Source organism: Chelmon rostratus, chromosome 4 (genome assembly GCF_017976325.1).
Source record: "Chelmon rostratus isolate fCheRos1 chromosome 4, fCheRos1.pri, whole genome shotgun sequence".
NCBI classification, from domain to species: domain Eukaryota; kingdom Metazoa; phylum Chordata; class Actinopteri; order Chaetodontiformes; family Chaetodontidae; genus Chelmon; species Chelmon rostratus.
The window spans coordinates 7349371-7371581 of record NC_055661.1 but is presented as its reverse complement, the minus strand read 5'-3'; the positions used below and the strand labels follow the sequence as shown (position 1 = coordinate 7371581).

General features: G+C 44.0%; 1 protein-coding gene across 3 annotated transcripts; it reads right to left on the bottom strand.

Annotated features, from left to right (window-relative positions):
* Positions 1-783: 783 nt before the first annotated feature.
* ttc14 (tetratricopeptide repeat domain 14) lies at positions 784-11866 on the bottom strand. 3 transcript variants are annotated; one of them, XM_041935851.1, is made up of 12 exons: positions 11300-11866; positions 10175-10302; positions 9324-9523; positions 8945-9029; positions 7890-8019; positions 7163-7318; positions 6928-6999; positions 6628-6747; positions 6033-6155; positions 4883-5000; positions 2713-2819; positions 784-2580 (listed from the first exon to the last, which is right to left on the bottom strand). In XM_041935851.1, the coding sequence occupies exons 1-12, from the start codon at positions 11431-11433 to the stop codon at positions 1566-1568; spliced, it is 2388 nt and encodes a 795-aa protein (XP_041791785.1). In that variant the 5' UTR covers positions 11434-11866; the 3' UTR covers positions 784-1565. The 3 variants fall into 3 exon arrangements, with proteins under 3 accessions (XP_041791785.1, XP_041791786.1, XP_041791787.1); XM_041935852.1 differs by having other exon boundaries at positions 10175-10299; XM_041935853.1 differs by lacking the exon at positions 11300-11866 and having other exon boundaries at positions 10172-10274.
* Positions 11867-22211: the final 10345 nt, after the last annotated feature.

The window sequence follows — 22211 nt, the reverse complement described above, 5'->3', positions numbered from 1 at the left end:
TGAAGCTGATCCTGTGCAAGTCACTTGAAACAGCCCCACAGCTGAATATTTCCACCACCAAGTTTGACTGTAGGTTTTCAGCACTGTTGCATTTACATCATCATGGACTGTGGCCTTGAATATGCAAGCTCTGTGGAGCCATCGAGTTGGAGCTTTGACTCTTCTAAAGGTAAAACAACCATTTGGCCTTTGAAGCCTCATGCTGTAGCGTCAGGCTGAATATGTTTGTGTTGGTCTTGGTTTGAATGAAAATGACTTCAGTTTGTGAAAATCTCTTCAGAGTGCATTGCAGAGCCCCAAAACACACTTTTCATTTTGGTTACCAGCGGGTGCTGCCCTGCTTGGAGCAGTGTTCACTGAGAATAATTTCTCTCTTAAATTGGACAATGCCTAGTAGGAGTTTTTTTTCAACAAAAAGAAGCATAACAGTGTGAAATAATGTGACAAAAGCTTAGTAAATGGTAAATAAACATGATATAATATAAATGTTCTTTTTTAAAAAATTGAATAATTTTAGTTTAGTTCAGTTCTAAATTATCTATATAATAAATAATAATCTTTCAGGTTCAGTCTATGAGGGTCTCATTATCCTGCCTGGGGGAGGCAGTGACATTTTCATATTGTTGCTTTGGTGGAATTAAAGACAAGGATGCTCAATACTTCTGGTCTATCAGCATTGGGTACATGGGTGACAACCTTAAACCTTTTTTTTTTTACACAACAGTAGTGCTGGGTCTCTCAAAATCTCAAACAAAAATCACGAGAACTTCAATGAAATCCTTTGAGTCAACTGAGTTTATTTTACTACTGGAGAAATGTGCTTGAACACAACATCTGCGTCGTGTAAAGCTTGAAAAAGCACTGCAGTATTAACAGTCGGGTTGTTGAGGAAAAGATTTAACAGGCCACAGACAGAATGCATAAAATGGCACAAGGCCGTAAACATAAGGCTTCTTTAACAGAAAATCTGAACCAAACATGAACACAGCAGATATTAAAACCTGCAGCAACCGATGTGACGTGAGGTGTGTTGAATAACATCATAACTAGTCAAAATGTACACAAAAATGACCTCTAAATGGAGAAATTAGCACAAAATACAAAAGATGTAGTATCTGTCATCACTGACACTGTCATATTTACACAAGATATTTTTCAATAAGGTATAGTAAGTGGAAAATGTCCCTCTCTTGAAATACACTAATATGTTACAATTATGTTATCACATCATTTGGGAAAGTACTGATTTGAAGTTTCAACCCATTCAGATCAACATTTATACATTTTGACCAGCTATTATCCGACAACTACTGCAGCCGCTCACAGGCATGGAATCGACCAGAAAGAAAAAGACATTTCAAAGTAAAATGACTCAAGCTTTTTCTCTAACACTGAAGGCAACTTACAACAGCTGGGGACATTCAGTCAACAACACATTTGGCCATTGCTTCGGCAGTATTCTCTTGATGTACAGTTCAGAATGAATGAATTTGTGGTACACACGTCCCTTTCAAAGTCTTGGTTCACAGGTATTGGGCACATTCTGGACTTTTGGTTTCGAGTTATTATTTTGGCCTGACTCCTTTCTCCTTCTCAAACTGGGCAATCTGATTGAAAATATCCAGCAGGTTAGAAGGGAGGTTTTTTGTCGGCCCTCCTCCTGACACTGAGGTCAAACCACTCTGTTTGCTATGGTTTCCATCACCTTCTGATGTTTTGCTGTTCCCTCCCTCTGACCTGCTGCTTTCTGCCTCTTTCCCCTTTCTACCGTCCCTCTCTATTTTTGCCTCGTCTACCTCACCCATGTCCTCCCGCCCTCTGCTCTCAAACCTGGAGTTCTTTGAAGAGTCGTGTCTCATCCTACTCTCCACGTGTTTGGACGCAGAACCAGAGTTTCCTAAATATTCAGATTTGAGATTGGATTTCCGTGAATACTCGGACTCAGCCGACGAGCAGGATACTTTCCGCTTTCTGTTCTCGTCTAAGCTCCTCCTCCTCCTGGAGTCACTGTCTCTCCTGTCCTTCCTGTCCTCCTCCTTCCCTCTCTCCCTACTCTTATCCCTCCTTTCTCTGCTCTTGCTCATCTGCTCCGCTCTTTCTGGGCTTCGACTGCTTTTCCCTCTCCTTGTCCTGCCCTCCTCTCTGTCCCTCCTCTTCCTCTCTCTGCGTGCAGAGTCAGACTCTTCGTCGTCTGAAGCTGCCGACAAAGAATACAGCTGACTGACTCTTCTCTCTTCAGCGTCCTTCTCCTCTAACTCCTCCTCATCCCTGTCACCAAACCTCGGGCCACCCTTCTGGTTGAGAAAGGTGCCGGTGGTGTTGGGAGGAGCGGGATACCACTCCACCTCGTCCTCCTCTTCCTCCTTCCTGTCGCTCTTACTCTCCTCACTCCTCCTGCTCTCCCTTGAGGAGATCCTGCGATGGCGTTTACTTCCCCGCTCAGACCTCCTCCTCTTCTTTTTCTTCTTCTTAGACCTCCTGCGAGAGGAGGACGATGATGAAGAGGAGGAGGAGTTCCTCCTGGAGGAAGCGGAGGATGAGGAAGAGGAAGAGGCTGATCGCTTCCGTTTTTTCTTCATCCTGTAGAAAAGACACTCACTGAAAATTTTATCCTCGTAAAACAGCGGATGTTTGAAGTTATGTGATGACCTACATGCCTTAATCTGCAGTACATTTACCTGCCATACCTTAAAAGGATCAGAGCCAACTCACCTCTTCTCCTCTTTTAAGATCTTACGCAATTTCTCAGCGCTGGTCTGGCTGCTCTTAGGTTGCACCTGCTCCTTAGCCAGCGCTTCTTCTCGCAGGCGAATCGATTTCTTTACGGTCGCCGGGCGAGGCAAGGCGAGACATGACAATGGCAGGCAGAAGTCCACAGAGACATATTCAAACACACACACGCCACGACCCAAGACACGCAACAGGGACCCCGAAAACGGCAATCAGGCGTTCATTCATTCAATTATTCAGGCATTCGTGGTGGATTAAAAAGTATGGGGAGGAACGGGGAAGCCCGAGGTTTGAGAGGGACAGAAGAACGCGCCGATCACAAACCACAGATGACAGAATGATCGAGAGGTATGCGGGGTGTTGTTTGTTTACCGCAGAAGCAGTGGTGTGATCCAAGAGCACGGCGGTCGGCACAGAAGCAGATAGATGGGCAGAGGTACAGGCAGAGATGTGCAGAGAAAACAAACAGCATTTGTTTCCCATTGAGACAGAGAAGGTTTCAGTGTTACCGTATTTGCAGCGGGGACACGGTGCGCAGCAGTGTCCGGTGGAGGAGAGGTTGTCATTGTGCAGTTTATTTTTTTTCGCCCCGGCAAGGCAGGTGACAAGACCGCGGCAGTTGGAGGGTCAAAGGGCAGAGTCCCAGGGTCGCACACATACACACACAAACAAAACACTTCATCAGTATTACAAACCACAGTGTCAGGAATGTGTTCAAGTCCAAAATCCACATTCACAGTATGAGAGGATGTTGTTCATCAGGGCTTACTTATTTTGATAGACTTGACATCACCTTCAGTCTCCTGGTAGTTTTATTGCAGCTTTTAGGTCAAGACAAGCTACTCCATATAGTTGTAAGATACAGTACATAAACACACAAAGCTGACTTAGAATATAAATCTTTAACAGCTAGTAAACCATTAGCAGATACACGGAAGTTTCAATCCTACCTGAGACATTTTTTTCCTTTGATTGGTTAATGATCAGAGAGTGACAAACAGAGAGCCAGTGTGACAGGCCATGCATGTATGAAAATAAACGTGCCTGTTGTCCAATTTGTGAAAACTGTCAAACTGCTGTCTGACAAAGTTGGCAGCCAGCACAGCAGGTGACCCTCATTGATTCAGCTGCTAAAGATGTTGCACCCTCGCTGCCTGTATCAAACACCTGTGAGTCTGTATGAACATCATGGCTTGGTCAGGTTTAACAGGCCTTGGTTTGATCCTAGGCTAGGATAAGAGGCACAAGTGTATCCTAATGCCACCCCATAAATAAAACGGTAAAGTGTGAGTGTGTTGAATGTTGCTCTACACGCACACGAACATGTCTCTGCAGTATTAACCTGCTACAACTGTTTTTTTTTTTGGCCATTTGGGCGAAGTGGAAACAAGCTGTGAACTCAACACAGCATGTGTTGTTAGTAAACAGTTGGCTATGTATACTACATCTAGCAGATAGAGCTACATCGGCATTCATTTGGAGTGTCATTACTGGTGACATTGCAAATTTTTAGTCTAATACTCATTCTTTGTTCTTGGACTCCACCAATTCCTGAAGGAAATATCTAGCCCTTTCGCTGCTAAGGGATAATTGTCATTTGGTGCTGCACAGGAAGTGTTCACTCAGCTCCAAGGAGACAAGGGGGAATATCATATAAAAATACTGATTGTATTCGCTTTATGAAAGGCTGGATCACAGATCTTTGTCACAAAGACATAAAACAGATGCAAACAGACATTTTTACATCTGTTTCGGACACCAGGGCACACCTCAGTTGTCTTTATGACAAACTAATCTGGCCTTAGCAAAGTCACACATTCCCACCGTGGTCTGTTGTCTTAAGAAGCAGCTGCTCAATATCTGATTGTGATAAGTGCTGGTGTGCACCATGGAGATAAAATAAAATGTCCAAAAATCCTTGATAGAGCAGGCAATAAAAACACTGAACAATCTTTATTCATTTGCTTCCTGTGATGTGTTTTTCTGAAACCATGTGTAACACCACATTCATAAAGTAACCCATTATTGTTGGCACGAGTTTAAATAGTTAAGCCTAAAATACACAGTCCTTGCCTGCCAACTTCCCTGAACCGCTGGTGAGCGTGTGTGTGTGTGTGTGTGTGTGTGTGTGTGTGTGCTGTGGCCCGCTCACCTGTATAGTGTCTGTGATCTTGTGCAGGGCATCCTGCGCCTCAGGGTTTAAATCATCGAGAGACAGAGCTTTCCTGTACAGTCGCTCCGCTGTTACGAGTTTCTCCTGTTCTTCGAGCCTAGACACAGAAACAAACACAAACAATAGACTTATGAGTAAATTAGGTCACAGATATTAGACAGAAAGATTTTATCAACTACAATATTCCTTTTACCACTCCCACTTCAACATTCACATCTTTCTTATTACGGGAACAAAACAGATTAGTTGATGCTCGCCTGTTCAAAACAACATTTCTGCCACTTCTTCATGAACGCTGACTGAGCCCGAGAATGTCCAAACCCTTTTTGGACTCTGCTGTGTCCTAAGCATCATTTTAATTGTACACTAGTACAAGAATTTCAAATGGATGTATTTTGAGGCAGCAGAGAAAGTGTTAACACAAGCTACAGTAGATAACTGCTGTCGATGGCTGTTCTAACGTACAGCATCATAATAATTACTTTGGGATTCTTGTCCCTTTATAGACACACGTTACAAGACAGATTAACCTCATCTTGATGCAATTAACCAGAGAAAAACAAGCAGGGTATCTAAAGGCACAGGTCCTTGTCTCAGGCTGGAAATACAACTCTACACTTGAACTCATCTTAAAAAAAATAAGATAAAAAAAACGTTTAGTTGGTGGAGCTTGTTGCACAGCCTGGGAGTGAGCTGTGCCTGACGGCTAAAGTCAAGGAAGTCATTTAACCTAAAGTTACCTTTGATGACTGTCTCCCTGGCTGCTTGACTACCTGTCCAGAAAGTTTAATGCTCCCAGCAGTGTCATAAAAGGGGTAGTCAAATCAATCTAATGTGGCCACATTCAATATTTCTGTGCTGACTTAGCATGTCCATTGCACATTCTGGTGAGATCACAGTGAGAGGGCATCGTCACAGGTTAGTTTCAATCATGAAGCAAAAGTTCAGATGCACCTAAACAAAGATGATACAATGAATGGTGTCTTAGTGGATACCGGCATTAAAAAATCTGTTTTACCAACTAAAGTAAATGCTGAAGTGATGCGGCTCTTCAGTCTTTGATCATGAGCTCAACCAATTCACTGTTGTGGGAAAACTTCTTCTACCATCATGAATAAGCACTGCTTACTGCTTTCCTCTCTCCACCAATGTCTGGCAGAGGTACTTCTTAGCGTTGCGGTGATCGGGACAGCTCTCCAGGGCCAATTCAAAGTCCATTATAGCCTTCATGATGCTGCCTTTGTTAGCATACCTGTGAATAACCAATGAGGGAAACACAATAAAAACAAAAAAAAACACCAAATGGAAAAATGACAATCCAGTCATTACTAATGCATACAGGAGGATGATAAAGTCTATTCTTACATGCGTAAAACAGTCAATAATGCAAATCTATACGAGAAAATCTTGACCAGTGAGCAACATTATAGCAATTTTCCACAATAATTATATGCTAATCAACTTATGAAGCAGCTCCCTTTCTGTTACATCATCACAACAGTTCATTATTAGGGTTCAAAGGCATAAATTATATGTGTTTGTGTTATGTGTATACAGAGGACGCACCAAGCCAAGAACACCTTTTCATTATATCATCAAATATTTTCTTTCAAATTAATTGCTGTATATTCTTTGTCTAAGGACTTCTCTGCCAGTCCAACTCTTAACAAACCAGAGTGATGCAGTAATATAACATCAAGCAGGCTGTATAAGAACCAACTCACAGAGCTCCTCGTGCCACCAGTGCTTCTACGTTATTCGTGTCTATATCCAAGGCTTTGTTGTATTCATTCATGGCTTCTACGTGACGACCATGTTTGAAGTGGTCTACACCTGCACGGACACTGAAAGCACAAAGACAGACAAAGAACATGGAAAATGGGTTTATATTGATGTCAAGTCAGAAAAAGAGAAGAGGGTAAAAGGGTAAGTTGTTCACTATGAGAGTCAATGAAATGAAACACAATAAAGGCACTAGACCATCTAGGTATTTCTTGTGGTCAAAATTAAAAGTTTAGCATTACCACTTCAAAGCCCACGATGCAGACTGTTTCTTCCTGATTGCAGAAGCAAAATCCTCCTCTTGGAAAAGTTTGCTGTGGAGAAAAGGGGCAAAAGAGGAAAAGAACTCTAGTGACCTTCAAAGCAGACTCTCTCAACATTGTAGGTTTCTGTTTCCTAATGAAATACAAACCTCCAACAATCCTCAACCTCTAACAACACATGGTGGTACTTTGGGCAACCGGTCGACATGTTTACCTTTGTAGTCCTCTCATCATTGACGGTGGGTGGGTGTCACCAACTCCCACCTTCTCCAGCAGGTAGTCCACTACAGAGGGGTTGTGGTAACCATGGCAACTCCTCAGTATACACTCATACGTCTCACTGGAGTCAGTGGATGCACGAACAGCACGACTAAGAGGAGAGGAGTCAGAGTCCCAAAAGGAGTTATTCATCTTCTCTGATTAAGAAGCTAACAAAGAAAATGTTTACACAGCCATTAGCCGATAATGAGGAAGAGCATAATATGAAGTGTGACAAGACTAGTAAAATGGCACCTACCATCAACAAACAAACAAGGTCAATTTAGTTTAAACAGATTTTATGAGGATTTGATGTGAGGTCACAGTGACCTTGACCTTCGTCCAACAAAATCTAATTCGTTCATCCTTGAGTCCAAGTTTATGTTTGTGCCAGATATAATGAAATTACTTGCAGGTATTCCTGAGATATTACAGCAGAATGTTGTGATCGACTGTGTCAAAGGCGGCGCTGAGTTCTAGAAGAACAAAGGCTGAGCACACCCGTCATCAGCAGCCATGACTCATGGTGTTTCGTCCTCAAGTAATTCTCAAAATACAACCATTTCATTCATGTTTTTATTCATCGTATGCATTATTTGTTTAAATAAGAGCTACCTCTTCAAGTCTTTCAGAGTTTGCTGCTACATTTTTTTGTGTTTTGTCATGTAGAGTTGTGTACTTACCTGTAGTGTATGGGCAGCTCCTCCCGGGGAATGACACCCAGTTTGATGTGCTCCAAGCTGGGGGAAAGAGAGGCCTGGTGGAGGGACACTGTGATTTTCTCCTGGTAGCGGTCGATATCTTTCACTGCAGCTACAGAACGAGAAAGCGCAGAACTTAGGAGAAGATTTGACATGTCTGATGTGTGGAGTGAGAAAACAGCAAGAATTTACAGAAGAAATAAAGACAAGTTGTTCTACAGAGATTTAGGTAGCTTCAATTTATGAATGGATTTCTAGTAGCCAATGTGATTGTTAGCTTACTGAAAGTCATGCACATATATTACAGAGCTTCAATGACTACATTGACATGCACAATGTGTCCCTTATATCCTTGCTAATAATTATTATAAGATTGACGGATTAACTTATCAGTGACGACTGGAGGAGCAGAGAAAATCAAAAGCACTGCGTGAAGCTCTAAAATTGAACAACATTTTACCCAATTTAAATAGTAAAGCATAAAAACCAACAGGTGGTGGTAAATATTGATATTGTAGTGGGTTGCCGCAAACAAATTAGTGAATGGGAAATACAGAGTTTAAAGGCTTATCAGATGCTCAAACACTGCATATTGTTTTATAATATGATGAGCAATTCTTAAAAGTTATCACAAAGACCATCATTTGTCCTCTGTCCTGATGATCACAAGGTGAATGGCAGAATTTGATGTAACACTGCAGTGCACTGTCAGATGTCATTACATTGTGCTGCAGCAAAACTTGAGCCAGGTTCAGCCTTTCCTCCCTGCAGTTATATTTTGTTTTCTTTCATTGCAGGCTGTGCCAACATTTATTGAAATGAATGAGGGCACTGGATTTTAACACAGTGTGAGTGCTGGTCTGAACAAGGATTAAGGCATTTCCAACATAAGCGACCATGCAAGGTGCCTCTCTATCATCTCACACTTTCCTTCAAACCTGTATGTGTCAAAAATCAACTTACTGAGGATCAGAGCCTAAAACCTGGCTGTGTACACTCAGCTGGGTGTTTAAAACAAAGCCAACTCAGACACCAACCTTTGATGAAGTCCCCAATCTGGTAGTAGGACAGAGGATCGTCATGGCTGCCAGTGGAGGGAAGTTCTCTGATGTGACATAGGGCCTGAAGGTAAAGAGGCAAGAAACATTTGGAAAGGATATCAGGGGTTGGTATAGTTTGTATGAGGGAACGAACCAGGTACATGGCATTTGCCGTAAATTTAGAGGAATTACTTTGTATGATAAATAAAACACAGAAGAAGTTATGAAAGTAACCACTGGCACTTCCTGTGTAGCTGGCCAACTGACAGTTCTTCAAGTCTTTTGCATCTATAATGGTTGACTAATTGTTTTCGATCTCTAACAAAGTTTATGACATGGCTCAAGTTTATTCAATCGATTACGCTTGTTGACCTACCGACAACTCCAGGTCTTCTACGTCTCTCTTCAGTCCTCCTGCCGTGCAAAGCAGAGTGAGGAAGAAGCCGTATTCTCTAATGTTATTGATCCTCCCCACCACAGCGTCTCCTCTTTCCAAGTCCCTGTATAGCATGGCTCGTCTTTCCTCGTAAGACACCTCCATGAATAGCTCCAATGGTGGCATGACAGCATATGGCTCTGGAAAAGCACAGGCAGAAAGCTGAATCAAACATGTGTACAAAGATGCATCTCTCTATATTTGACAGGGTCTGCATAAACAGAGTATATCCGCATTAATCCCCTTAGATTTAAAAACATTTTACTATCTCTGCATTTTTCAGTCATCTGTCTTACGCACATCTGATGTAACTACAGTTTTTGTGCATTTGGCTCTGAGCACTTCCAAAACGCAGGTGACCTACACTCAATGCTGTGCCTGAATGCATCCTGTGTAGATGGAGTGCCAAAGCTGCTGCTGCTCTGCTAAGGAGCTGCTCACACTACGACTTCTGTGTAGACACGGTTGTATGGCCACTTAATTGGTTGTCTGACATAGAAACAGGAAAACGTGCAGGAGCACATTTAAATGTGAATTTGGCTCCATAACATGGTGCAGGTGATCACAAAGAGCAGGAGGGGACTAAACAGGTTTGGCAAGCTGAGAGTTCCTCATCAAAACCAACTAAATAGATGTTGGCTATGATGTACATGATGAACATGGATGAAGTGATTTAACTGCTTTGCTATTGATTAGGTGTTTTAGTGTGAACATAGATCTTTACAAAATGAACACATCTGACAACTTAATGTGGCTGGAGCCTGAGATATGAGGTCAAACCAACACACAACCTGCAGCCGCCTCCTCCTCACACTCCTCTTCTTGATGAGTAGCAATCTTCCATGCTGGAGAAAACAGGATGTCAGCCTTCCTAGCAATGAACTGCTCCACAAGAGGGCTGTCCTTCCCTTCACCCCTGCTGCACAAAAAACACACATGTTCAGCAGAGGCTCTTTAGTGAAGAATATTTTGTCACACTAAGTGTTGAGTCATGCACAAAATTATGCAGAAGAATAAGCTGCATTTCTGCACACTACCAACACTGACTTTATTGGAGATACAACTTTTCAGTCCTGGATCTTCATTAGGCACCAAATTCACAATATGAAAGAACAACAACTTTATTCTAGAGCCACAGGATACAACAATCAATAAAAGTGCTGTCAAATTGCAAATACCTCACAATGACACCAACAATAACCCATGAAAACAGAGCCGAAAAAACTGGCTTAGGGAGTTAGTCAAGACAGAAAATGAAGCTGGATAGAAGGGTTATAGAATGCAAATGGGAAAAAAAAAACAGAAGAAAAATATGTAACAAAACATTACATGACAAATGCAAGATAAGTGATTTTCTATCTACAAGAGAAGCTCAAAGAGGAGAACGGACAATAATAAATCAAAGCTCATTATCAAACTGGAAATATCTTCATAACCCCAAAATACAGCTGCAAGGATTAATCAATTAAATAGTCAGTCAATCAAAAGAAAATCAATTGGCATTCTTTGATAACTTAATAATCATTTCAGTCGTTTTTCAAGCAAAAATGTCAAATATTTGCTGGCACCGGATTCTTCAATGTAAAGATTTGCTGCTTTTCTTTGGCATTTATAATAATAAATTAAGAGTCTTTTAGACTGTTGGTTGGATAAAAGAAGCAGTATGAAGGTGCCACTTTGGGCTCTGGGAAACTGAGATGGCATTGTTCACATTTTTTTTAATTTTACAGGCCACATGATTGATTAATAACGAAAATTGGATAATGGATAATGAAAACAATCTTTAGTTGGAGCCCTACAAAGTAAACCATCAGTAAAGTACGTTTCAGACACTGTTGACAAATAAGGGCCTTAGTGGGACATCAGTGAAATCTGCATTTGGAGCTAGAAATCATAAAATGCTGACTTAATGTTACCTTTCGTACGTGGCCTTGCACAGGTCAGACACCACAGCTTGGAAATCAGGATTTTCTGTTTGCTCACATTTCAGTTTGCTGAACAGTGGCTCTCCGTGGTGCGCCAGACACTGCCTCAACAGTTCTCTGTCCATTATGTTTTTACAGGACTACAATCACATTATTGTACAAATCAAAAGTACAGCAACCGTAGGCTCTCGTTAGCGATACTCAGACAGATTTGGCGTTTGCTATTAGCTAATTTTGAATTAAATATTAATATTAAATATTGAATTATCAAGGTAGCAGGCTGAAAAATGCAGTTTAACGGACGTAACTTCAGTAACGACGTTGCTCTGAGTCGATTAGCTAGCTAGCAAAACAAACGCTGGTTCGTCGCGCTAATGCCTGGTACATTGAAGTTATCTTTGAAAAACCTCACAATCTTCAGATGATTTTACAGGTCCGAAGTTCCCCCATAATCTACAACACAAAACACAGCCGTCGTTTTATTTGCGCAAAGTTTTGGTACGCCTGCAAACTCAACTAGTTAGCGTTACCCAAATCTGCGTAACACACAAGTACGAGTGAGCGTGCACAGCCTGTGTTACACTTAAAGTGACCGGGGAAACAAGTTTCCTCTAGGAACTATTAGAGTGTTTTATCACGTGACTACTAGCTAATTTTTCACTACACCAAAATACGATAATTTGCATCCATGAAATATGCTTTCATTAAATAAGTAAGTGGTATCGTCTGTTTTTATCAAAGTAAAAATCTATCTAAAATATATTAAAAAATATTAAATATTAAAATAACCTCGGCAATCGGTTCACAACCATTTGGACATGTGATCCTTTGAAACAATACAAAGTCAACACAGGACCACTTATCAAAGGTTACTTCTATGAGCTGTGAGCACTTCAAACAAGCAAAGATTTTTTTTTTTTCAGAAACAAAAGCAACGTTAAGAAGAAGAACACTTACTTTATTCAAATATATATATATATATATATATATATATATATATATATATATATATATATATATATATAAATGGCAAGAATAAAAGAATACCTAATAATAATTTACATTGGTTGGTTGGTGTTGTTGGGCATGGGTATACAGCAGTTAAGCAGACTATTAAAATTGGATTAACATCATAAATACCCTATAATCATGGAAAATTCACTGTTAAACATTTAAAGTACAATGCCATCAAATGGAAGGATGAGAAAATGCTCGAAGCAAATAAATCCTGCTTATCGAGATGCCCTAATCATAATGCTAATCATTTTATTTTGGCCTTATACATTTGTAGGTTCATTTGTTTGTTTTAAAGAAATTAAATTAAAAAAAGTTAAGAAATTGAACTAAATTCAAAATCAACTAGAAAAAAAAATGCATCACCTGCAATATAACATATTAGCCCACCTTACAGAAATTATATTAAAAGTACAATACTTTTACCACAATTCAGTCCTACAAAATCAAATTCTTTAGCATGCACAAGATACGATTTCTGATTTTCTGTAAACCTTTCAGTGCAAACTGTACAGTATATATTGATTGTTTTGAAGGGAGCCAGATACTGTATGTTGTAAAGAATCAGCACAGGATTTTTAGAGTTTAGCTTAGAGTTCACAGAAAAAGAAAAAAAGTAGAACTGTAGTTTCCACAGACCAAAATCCCCAAGCACCACTACTAATTACAAACTAAAATAGGTGCAACGACAAGCACATCCACAACTAATGTGTAATATGTGTTTTATGATTTAGTTGTTGTTGTTCTAGATTTTGTGCAAATGTGTGTCTGTGACTTAACCTGGTTTTTCAGGTTCCATGAAAGTAGCCACTGTCACCAATGCCTTCTCACTCCCTCTACAGCTGAGGGAGGGGTAATTTGCAAACTAAGTGCAATGTACAATAACTGACTAAATACCTGTCAGTACCTGGAGTGGTGAGAAGTAACACCAGTCAACATGGAAGGGACAATCCTTTGTTGGATATTTTTGCTTGGATATGGACATGCATCCTCTGGAGAAGGTAACCATTTACAAATTTGTTAGATAGATTTTCATGGCTTTGAATGTTTGTATTGTATGACTTTCTATACCCTCTTGTATCAGTTTAGATTACAGACAGTAGTTATGTTAAGGATTCAAAAAGTGAAGTACTTCACTTTGTGTTCTACATTTGACATTCAAAAGAATCTGTAATTACCTGCTATTGGTCTCTGTTTTTTTTTAAAAAAAACTAATAACTGTAGTCTAATGAAATGAATGCATAGCAACAGTTTGAATTATGGCAAGTGGGATAAAAAAATATTGAACAGAAAATGTATTAATTCTTTACAGAAATTGCAATAAAATGACTAATTATACATATATTGGACTGTTAGCCAGAATCATGTTAAAATTAGATCATCAAAATTAATTTAATAAAATAAGTAAATTATGTTTATTATCAAATTATGCTCTTTAAAAAGAACTGATTGAGTTGTGTTGGTAAACTTCCAAGATGCCATCTACTGCCTTAATGGTCCTCTCTCAAGGACATTGGAGAATCATGAACAAGACCATGAATATAAATCCTGGTTTGCACAGAACACTGGGTTTCACCTGTGGTGATTATTTATTTTTTATTGTTTGTTCTTGCAGCCATATTGATTTAATGGATGTTCGGCACTGAAACTTAATATTGCAAAAAAAAAACAAAAAAAAAAACCCACTACATCTAATTGGGATTAATACTGAAACCCAAAAAGCATTCATTACAAATTGAAGCGCATATGAAACAATAACTCACAAATAGCTGTTGAGCTCTTTGGTGATGATTTTACAAACGGACATTCCAACAATACATCCAATTATTTCTCTTTTTTTTATTATTATTATTATTTCTCTATTGATAACTTTGTCACCACAACTGCAGCCTCCACAACTCTGGCTGGAAGCACAAGCACAATTGCAGCCACCACAAATCCAACTCCAACCAGAACTGCTGCAACCCCAAATCCGGCTCGAACCCCAAATGCAGCCACTGCAACTCTAGTTGGAACTACAAGCCCATCTGCTGCCATCAAAACTCTAGTCCCAACTGCAACCACTGCAACTACAGCGCAAACCACAACTGGAGCCACCATAACTCCAGCTGGCACTACCACTACTGCAGCCATGACAACTCCAGCTACAACTACCGCAGTCACCACAACTAGAGCTGTGACTACTGCAAATACAGCCACCACAACTCTGGTTCCAGCTACCACAACTGCAGCCACCACATCTTCAACTCCATCCACCAAAACAGCAGTCGTCACAACTACAGCTACAACTACAATGACTGCAGCAACCACAATTGTGGCTTCGACCATACATGGCACCAACACAACTCCACTGGCAACCACCTCTACTCCAGCTCCAACTACCTCAAATGCTGCCAACAAATGTACAGCTGTAACTACTGTAACTGCTGTCAAGAAAACCACAGCTCCAACCATGACTTCATCTTCAACCACAACAACTGTAGCAGCTGCCACAACTGCAGCCATTGCAACTCCAGCTGTAAAAACCACATCTGCAGCCACCACAAATCTGGCTCCAACCACAACTACATCCACTGAAACTCAAGCTGTCACTATCACTGCACCCACAAACACTCCAGCTCAAACCACTAGAAATACAGGCACCACAACTCCAGCTACAACCATCACAACAGCAGCTAATACATCTTCAGCTGTAACTACTATTACTGCTGCCAACACCCCTCCAGCTCCAACCACCACAGCTCAAGCTCAAGCTGGAACGACGACCACATTTGCCATGAAAACAACTCCAGCACCAACCACAATTCCAGCCACCACACTTTCAGTTGTCACGACCACATCTGCAGCCACCACAGCTCCTGCTAGAACTACTGGCACAGCTTTAGCAACCAAAACTCCTGCACCAACCACAACTCCAGCCACCAAAACTCCAGCTACAACTACCTCAACTGCAGCCACCACAATTTCAGTCATCACTACCGCTACAGCAGCCACCACAGCTCCCTCTGGAACTGCTGGCACAACATCAGCAACCACAACTCCAGCACCAACCACAACTGCAGCCACCACAGCTCCAGCTACCACTGTGACTGGAGCAACCATAACTCAAGTTAAAGCCACCACAACTTCACCTCCAACCATCACGACTCTAACCACCGTTGCAATCACCTCAAATGGAGCCAACAAAACACAGGCAGGAACTACTAGTGCATCTGAAGCTATGACTACTCTGGCTCCAACCAGAACAGCTGCAGCCTCCACAACTCTGGCTGCAAACGCAGCTGCAGCTAGCATAGCTCCAGCTCCAACCACCCCAACTGGAGCCACCAGAACTCAAGCTCCAGCCACCACAGTGACATCCACCAAAACTCAAGCTGTCACAGCCTCTGTTGCATCCACAACAACCCCAGCTCCAAGCGCCACAAATGCAGCAACCACAACTGTGGCTACAAAAACCACAACAGCAACAAGCACGTTTCCAGCTGTAAGTACTATAACTGCAGCCACCATAGCTCCAGCTCCAACCACTCCAAACACAGCCAGCACAACTCCAGCTGGAACTACCACTACTGCAGCCACAACAACTTCAGCTCCAAGTATGACTGGAACCACAATACCTCTGGTTGCAGCCACCACATCTCTGGCTCTAACCAGCACAAGTCTGGCTGCAAACAAAACAGCACCCACCACAACTCTTGCTCCAACCACCGCAGCTGCACCTGCAGCTCCAAACACCATCAAAAATACAGCCACGACAACTCCTGCTCCACCCACCACAGCAGCAGCCCATGGATCTACAGCTGTAACTACTATTACTGCAACCACCACAGGTACAAATACAACACCACCACCTAAAGCAGCCACCACAACTCTGGCTCCAAGCACCACAGCAGCAGCCCATAGATCTTCAGATGTAACTACTATTATGGCAACCACCACAGCTCCAGCTAGAACTACTGGCACAACTTCTGCAACCACAACTCCTGCACCAACCACAACTGCATCCCCCACAACTCCAGCTACAACCATGACTAGAGCAACCACAACTCCAGTGACAGTCACAAAATCTCCAGCACCAACCGCCACAACTGCATCCCCCACAGGTCCATCTGCAAACACCTCAACTGCATCCACCACAGCTCCTGCTGGAACTTCTGGCGCAACTTCAGCAACCAAAACTCCAGCTCCACCCATGACTGGAGAAACCAAAACTCCAGCTGCAGCCATCACAGATCTGGCTACAACCAGCACAATTACAACCACAAAATCTCCGGCTCCCAGCACCACAAATGCAGCAACCACAACTCCCGCTACAAAAACAACAACAGCAACCAGCGCATCTCCAGCTTTAACTACTATCACAGCAGCCACCACAGCTCCAACTCCAACCACCACAAATGCAGCCACCACAACTCGGGCTGGAGCTACCACTGCTGCGGCCACAACAACTTCAGCTCCAAGTATGACTGGACCCACAATACCTCTGGTTGCAGCCATCACACCTCTGGCTCCAACTATCACAGCTGCAGCCGCAACAGTTCCGGCTCCAAACACCACCAAAAATACAGCCACTACAACTCCTGCTCCAACCACCACAGCAGCAGCCCATACATCTTCAACTATAACTACTGTTACTGCTACCAACACAATCCCAGCTCCAACCTCCACAACTGCAACCACCACAGCTACAATTACAACAACCACAACGGTAGCCACAACTCCGTCTGGAGCTACTAGCACATCTGCCATGACCACAACTCCAGCTCCAAACACAGCTGTAGACACTATAACTCTAACACCAACCACAACTGCAGCCTCCACAATTTCAGTTGTCACTACTGCTACTGCATCCCCCACAGCTCTGACTAGAACTACTGGCACAACTTCAGCAACCAAAATTCTTGCACCAACCACAACTCCAACCACCACAACTGAAGCCCATACATCGTCAGCCGTAACTACTAATACTGCTGCCAACACAAGCCCAGCTCCAACCACCACAGCTACAAATACAACAACCACAACAGCAGCCACAGCTCTGTCTGGAACTACTAACACATCTGCCATGACCACAACTCCAGCTTCAAATGCAACTGTAGCCACTATAACTTCAGCACCAACCACCACTGCAGCCACCACAATTTCAATTGACACTACCACCACTGCAGCCACCACAGCTACAGCTGGAACTCCTGGCACAACTTCAGCAACCACAACTCCAGCACCAATCACACCTGCAGCCACCACAACTGCAGCTCCAACCACCACAACTGCAGCCCATACATCTTCAGCTGTAACTACTATTACTGCTGCCAACACAACCCCATCTCCAACAACCCCAACTGCAACCACCACAGCTACACAAACAACAACCACAACAGCAACCACAACTCAGTCTGGAACTACTAACACATCTGCCATGACCACAACTCCAGCTTCAAATGCGATTGTGGCCACTATAACTTCAGCACCAACCACAAATCCGGCAACCACAATTTCAGTTGTCACTACCACTACTGCAGCCACCACAGCTCCAGCTGGAACTACTGGCACAACTTCAGCAACCACAACTCCAGCACCAACCACACCTGCAGCCACCACAACTGCAGCCCATACATCTTCAGCTGTAACTACTATTACTGCTGCCAACACAACCCCAGCTCCAACTACCCCAACTGCAACCACCTCAGTTACACAAACAACAACCACAACAGCAACCACAACTCTGTCTGGAACTACTAACAAATCTGCCATGACCACAACTCCAGCTTCAAATGCAACTGTAGCCACTATAACTTCAGCACCAACCACAACTGCAGCCACCACAACTCCAGCTTCAACCACCACAACTGCAGCCACCACAATTTCAGTTGTCACTACCACCACTGCAGCCACCACAGCTCCAGCTGGACCTACTGGCACAACTTCAGCAACCACAACTCCAGCACCAACCACACCTGCAGCCACCACAGCTCCAGCTGGACCTACTGGCACAACTTCAGCAACCACAACTCCAGCACCAACCACACCTGCAGCCACCACAACTGCAGCCCATACATCTTCAGCTGTAACTACTATTACTGCTGCCAACACAACTCCAGCTCCAACAACCCCAACTGCAACCACCACAGCTACAAATGCAACAACCACAACAGCAGCCACAACTCCATCTGGAACTACTAACACATCTGCCATGACCACAGCTCCAGCTTCAAACGCAACTGTAGCCACTATAACTTCAGCACCAACCACAACTGCAGCCACCACAACTCCAGCTTCAACCACCACAACTGCAGCCACCACAATTTCAGTTGTCACTACCACCACTGCAGCCACCACAGCTCCAGCTGGACCTACTGGCACAACTTCAGCAACCACCACTGCAGCACCAACCACAACTGCAGCCACCACAACTCCAGCTCCAACCACCACAACTGCAGCCCATACATCTTCAGCTGCAACTACTATCACTGATGCCAACACAACTCCAGCTCCAAAAACCCCAACTGCAACCACCACAGCTACAAATGCAACAACCACAACAGCAGCCACAACTCCATCTGGAACTACTAACACATCTGCCATGACCACAGCTCCAGCTTCAAATGCAACTGTAGCCACTATAACTTCAGCACCAACCACAACTGCAGCCACCACAACTCCAGCTCCAACCACCACAACTGCAGCCCAAACATCTTCAGCTGCAACTACTATCACTGATGCCAACACAACTCCAGCTCCAAAATCCCCAACTGCAACCACCACAGCTACAAATGCAACAACCACAACAGCAGCCACAACTCCATCTGGAACTACTAACACATCTGCCATGACGACAGCTCCAGCTTCAAATGCAACTGTAGCCACTATAACTTTAGCACCAACCGCAACTGCAGCCACTACAGCTCCAGCTGGAACTACTGGCACAACTTCAGCAACCACAACTCCAGCACCAACCACAACTGCAGCCACCACAACTCCAGCTCCAACCACCACAACTGCAGCCCATACATCTTCAGCTGCAACTACTATCACTGATGCCAACACAACTCCAGCTCCAAAAACCCCAACTGCAACCACCACAGCTACAAATGCAACAACCACAACAGCAGCCACAACTCCATCTGGAACTACTAACACATCTGCCATGACGACAGCTCCAGCTTCAAATGCAACTGTAGCCACTATAACTTTAGCACCAACCGCAACTGCAGCCACTACAGCTCCAGCTGGAACTACTGGCACAACTTCAGCAACCACAACTCCAGCACCAACCACAACTGCAGCCACCACAACTCTAGCTCCAACCACCACCACTGCAGCCCATACATCTTCAGCTGCAACTACTATCACCGCTGCCAACACAACCCCAGCTCCAAAAACCCCAACTGCAACCACCACAGCTACAAATGCAACAACCACAACAGCAGCCACAACTCCATCTGGAACTACTAACACATCTGCCATGACGACAGCTCCAGCTTCAAATGCAACTGTAGCCACTATACCTTCAGCACCAACCTCAACTGCAGCCACCACAGCTCCAGCTCCAACCACCACAACTGCAGCCACAACAATTTCAGTTGTCACTACCACCACTGCAGCCACCACAGCTCCAGCTGGAACTACTGGCACAACTTCAGCAACCACAACTCCAGCACCAACCACACCTACAGCCACCACAACTGCAGCCCATACATCTTCAGCTGTAACTACTATTACTGCTGCCAACACAACCCCAGCTCCAACTACCCCAACTGCAACCACCTCAGTTACACAAACAACAACCACAACAGCAACCACAACTCTGTCTGGAACTACTAACAAATCTGCCATGACCACAACTCCAGCTTCAAATGCAACTGTAGCCACTATAACTTCAGCACCAACCGCAACTGCAGCCACCACAGCTCCAGCTGGACCTACTGGCACAACTTCAGCAACCACAACTCCAGCACCAACCACACCTGCAGCCACCACAACTGCAGCCCATACATCTTCAGCTGTAACTACTATTACTGCTGCCAACACAACTCCAGCTCCAACAACCCCAACTGCAACCACCACAGCTACAAATGCAACAACCACAACAGCAGCCACAACTCCATCTGGAACTACTAACACATCTGCCATGACCACAGCTCCAGCTTCAAACGCAACTGTAGCCACTATAACTTCAGCACCAACCACAACTGCAGCCACCACAACTCCAGCTTCAACCACCACAACTGCAGCCACCACAATTTCAGTTGTCACTACCACCACTGCAGCCACCACAGCTCCAGCTGGACCTACTGGCACAACTTCAGCAACCACCACTGCAGCACCAACCACAACTGCAGCCACCACAACTCCAGCTCCAACCACCACAACTGCAGCCCATACATCTTCAGCTGCAACTACTATCACTGATGCCAACACAACTCCAGCTCCAAAAACCCCAACTGCAACCACCACAGCTACAAATGCAACAACCACAACAGCAGCCACAACTCCATCTGGAACTACTAACACATCTGCCATGACCACAGCTCCAGCTTCAAACGCAACTGTAGCCACTATAACTTCAGCACCAACCACAACTGCAGCCACCACAACTCCAGCTCCAACCACCACAACTGCAGCCCATACATCTTCAGCTGCAACTACTATCACTGATGCCAACACAACTCCAGCTCCAAAAACCCCAACTGCAACCACCACAGCTACAAATGCAGCAACCACAACAGCAGCCACAACTCCATCTGGAACTACTAACACATCTGCCATGACGACAGCTCCAGCTTCAAATGCAACTGTAGCCACTATACCTTCAGCACCAACCTCAACTGCAGCCACCACAGCTCCAGCTCCAACCACCACAACTGCAGCCACAACAATTTCAGTTGTCACTACCACCACTGCAGCCACCACAGCTCCAGCTGGAACTACTGGCACAACTTCAGCAACCACAACTCCAGCACCAACCACACCTGCAGCCACCACAACTGCAGCCCATACATCTTCAACTGTAACTACTATTACTGCTGCCAACACAACCCCAGCTCCAACTACCCCAACTGCAACCACCTCAGTTACACAAACAACAACCACAACAGCAACCACAACTCTGTCTGGAACTACTAACAAATCTGCCATGACCACAACTCCAGCTTCAAATGCAACTGTAGCCACTATAACTTCAGCACCAACCGCAACTGCAGCCACCACAGCTCCAGCTGGACCTACTGGCACAACTTCAGCAACCACAACTCCAGCACCAACCACACCTGCAGCCACCACAACTGCAGCCCATACATCTTCAGCTGTAACTACTATTACTGCTGCCAACACAACTCCAGCTCCAACAACCCCAACTGCAACCACCACAGCTACAAATGCAACAACCACAACAGCAGCCACAACTCCATCTGGAACTACTAACACATCTGCCATGACCACAGCTCCAGCTTCAAACGCAACTGTAGCCACTATAACTTCAGCACCAACCACAACTGCAGCCACCACAACTCCAGCTTCAACCACCACAACTGCAGCCACCACAATTTCAGTTGTCACTACCACCACTGCAGCCACCACAGCTCCAGCTGGACCTACTGGCACAACTTCAGCAACCACAACTCCAGCACCAACCACACCTGCAGCCACCACAACTGCAGCCCATACATCTTCAGCTGTAACTACTATTACTGCTGCCAACACAACCCCAGCTCCAACTACCCCAACTGCAACCACCTCAGTTACACAAACAACAACCACAACAGCAACCACAACTCTGTCTGGAACTACTAACAAATCTGCCATGACCACAACTCCAGCTTCAAATGCAACTGTAGCCACTATAACTTCAGCACCAACCGCAACTGCAGCCACCACAGCTCCAGCTGGA

Excerpts from the sequence above, each read along its gene's own strand:
- ttc14 (XM_041935851.1), bottom strand. The coding sequence starts at position 11,433 with ATGGACAGAGAACTGTTGAGGCAGTGTCTGGCGCACCACGGAGAGCCA. Across the intron at positions 9,524-10,174 it reads TGAGGAGGAGGCGGCTGCAG|AGCCATATGCTGTCATGCCA; the intron begins GTTGTGTGTTGG and ends GTGCTTTTCCAG. Across the intron at positions 7,319-7,889 it reads GAGCTGCCCATACACTACAG|TCGTGCTGTTCGTGCATCCA; the intron begins GTAAGTACACAA and ends CTCTCCTCTTAG.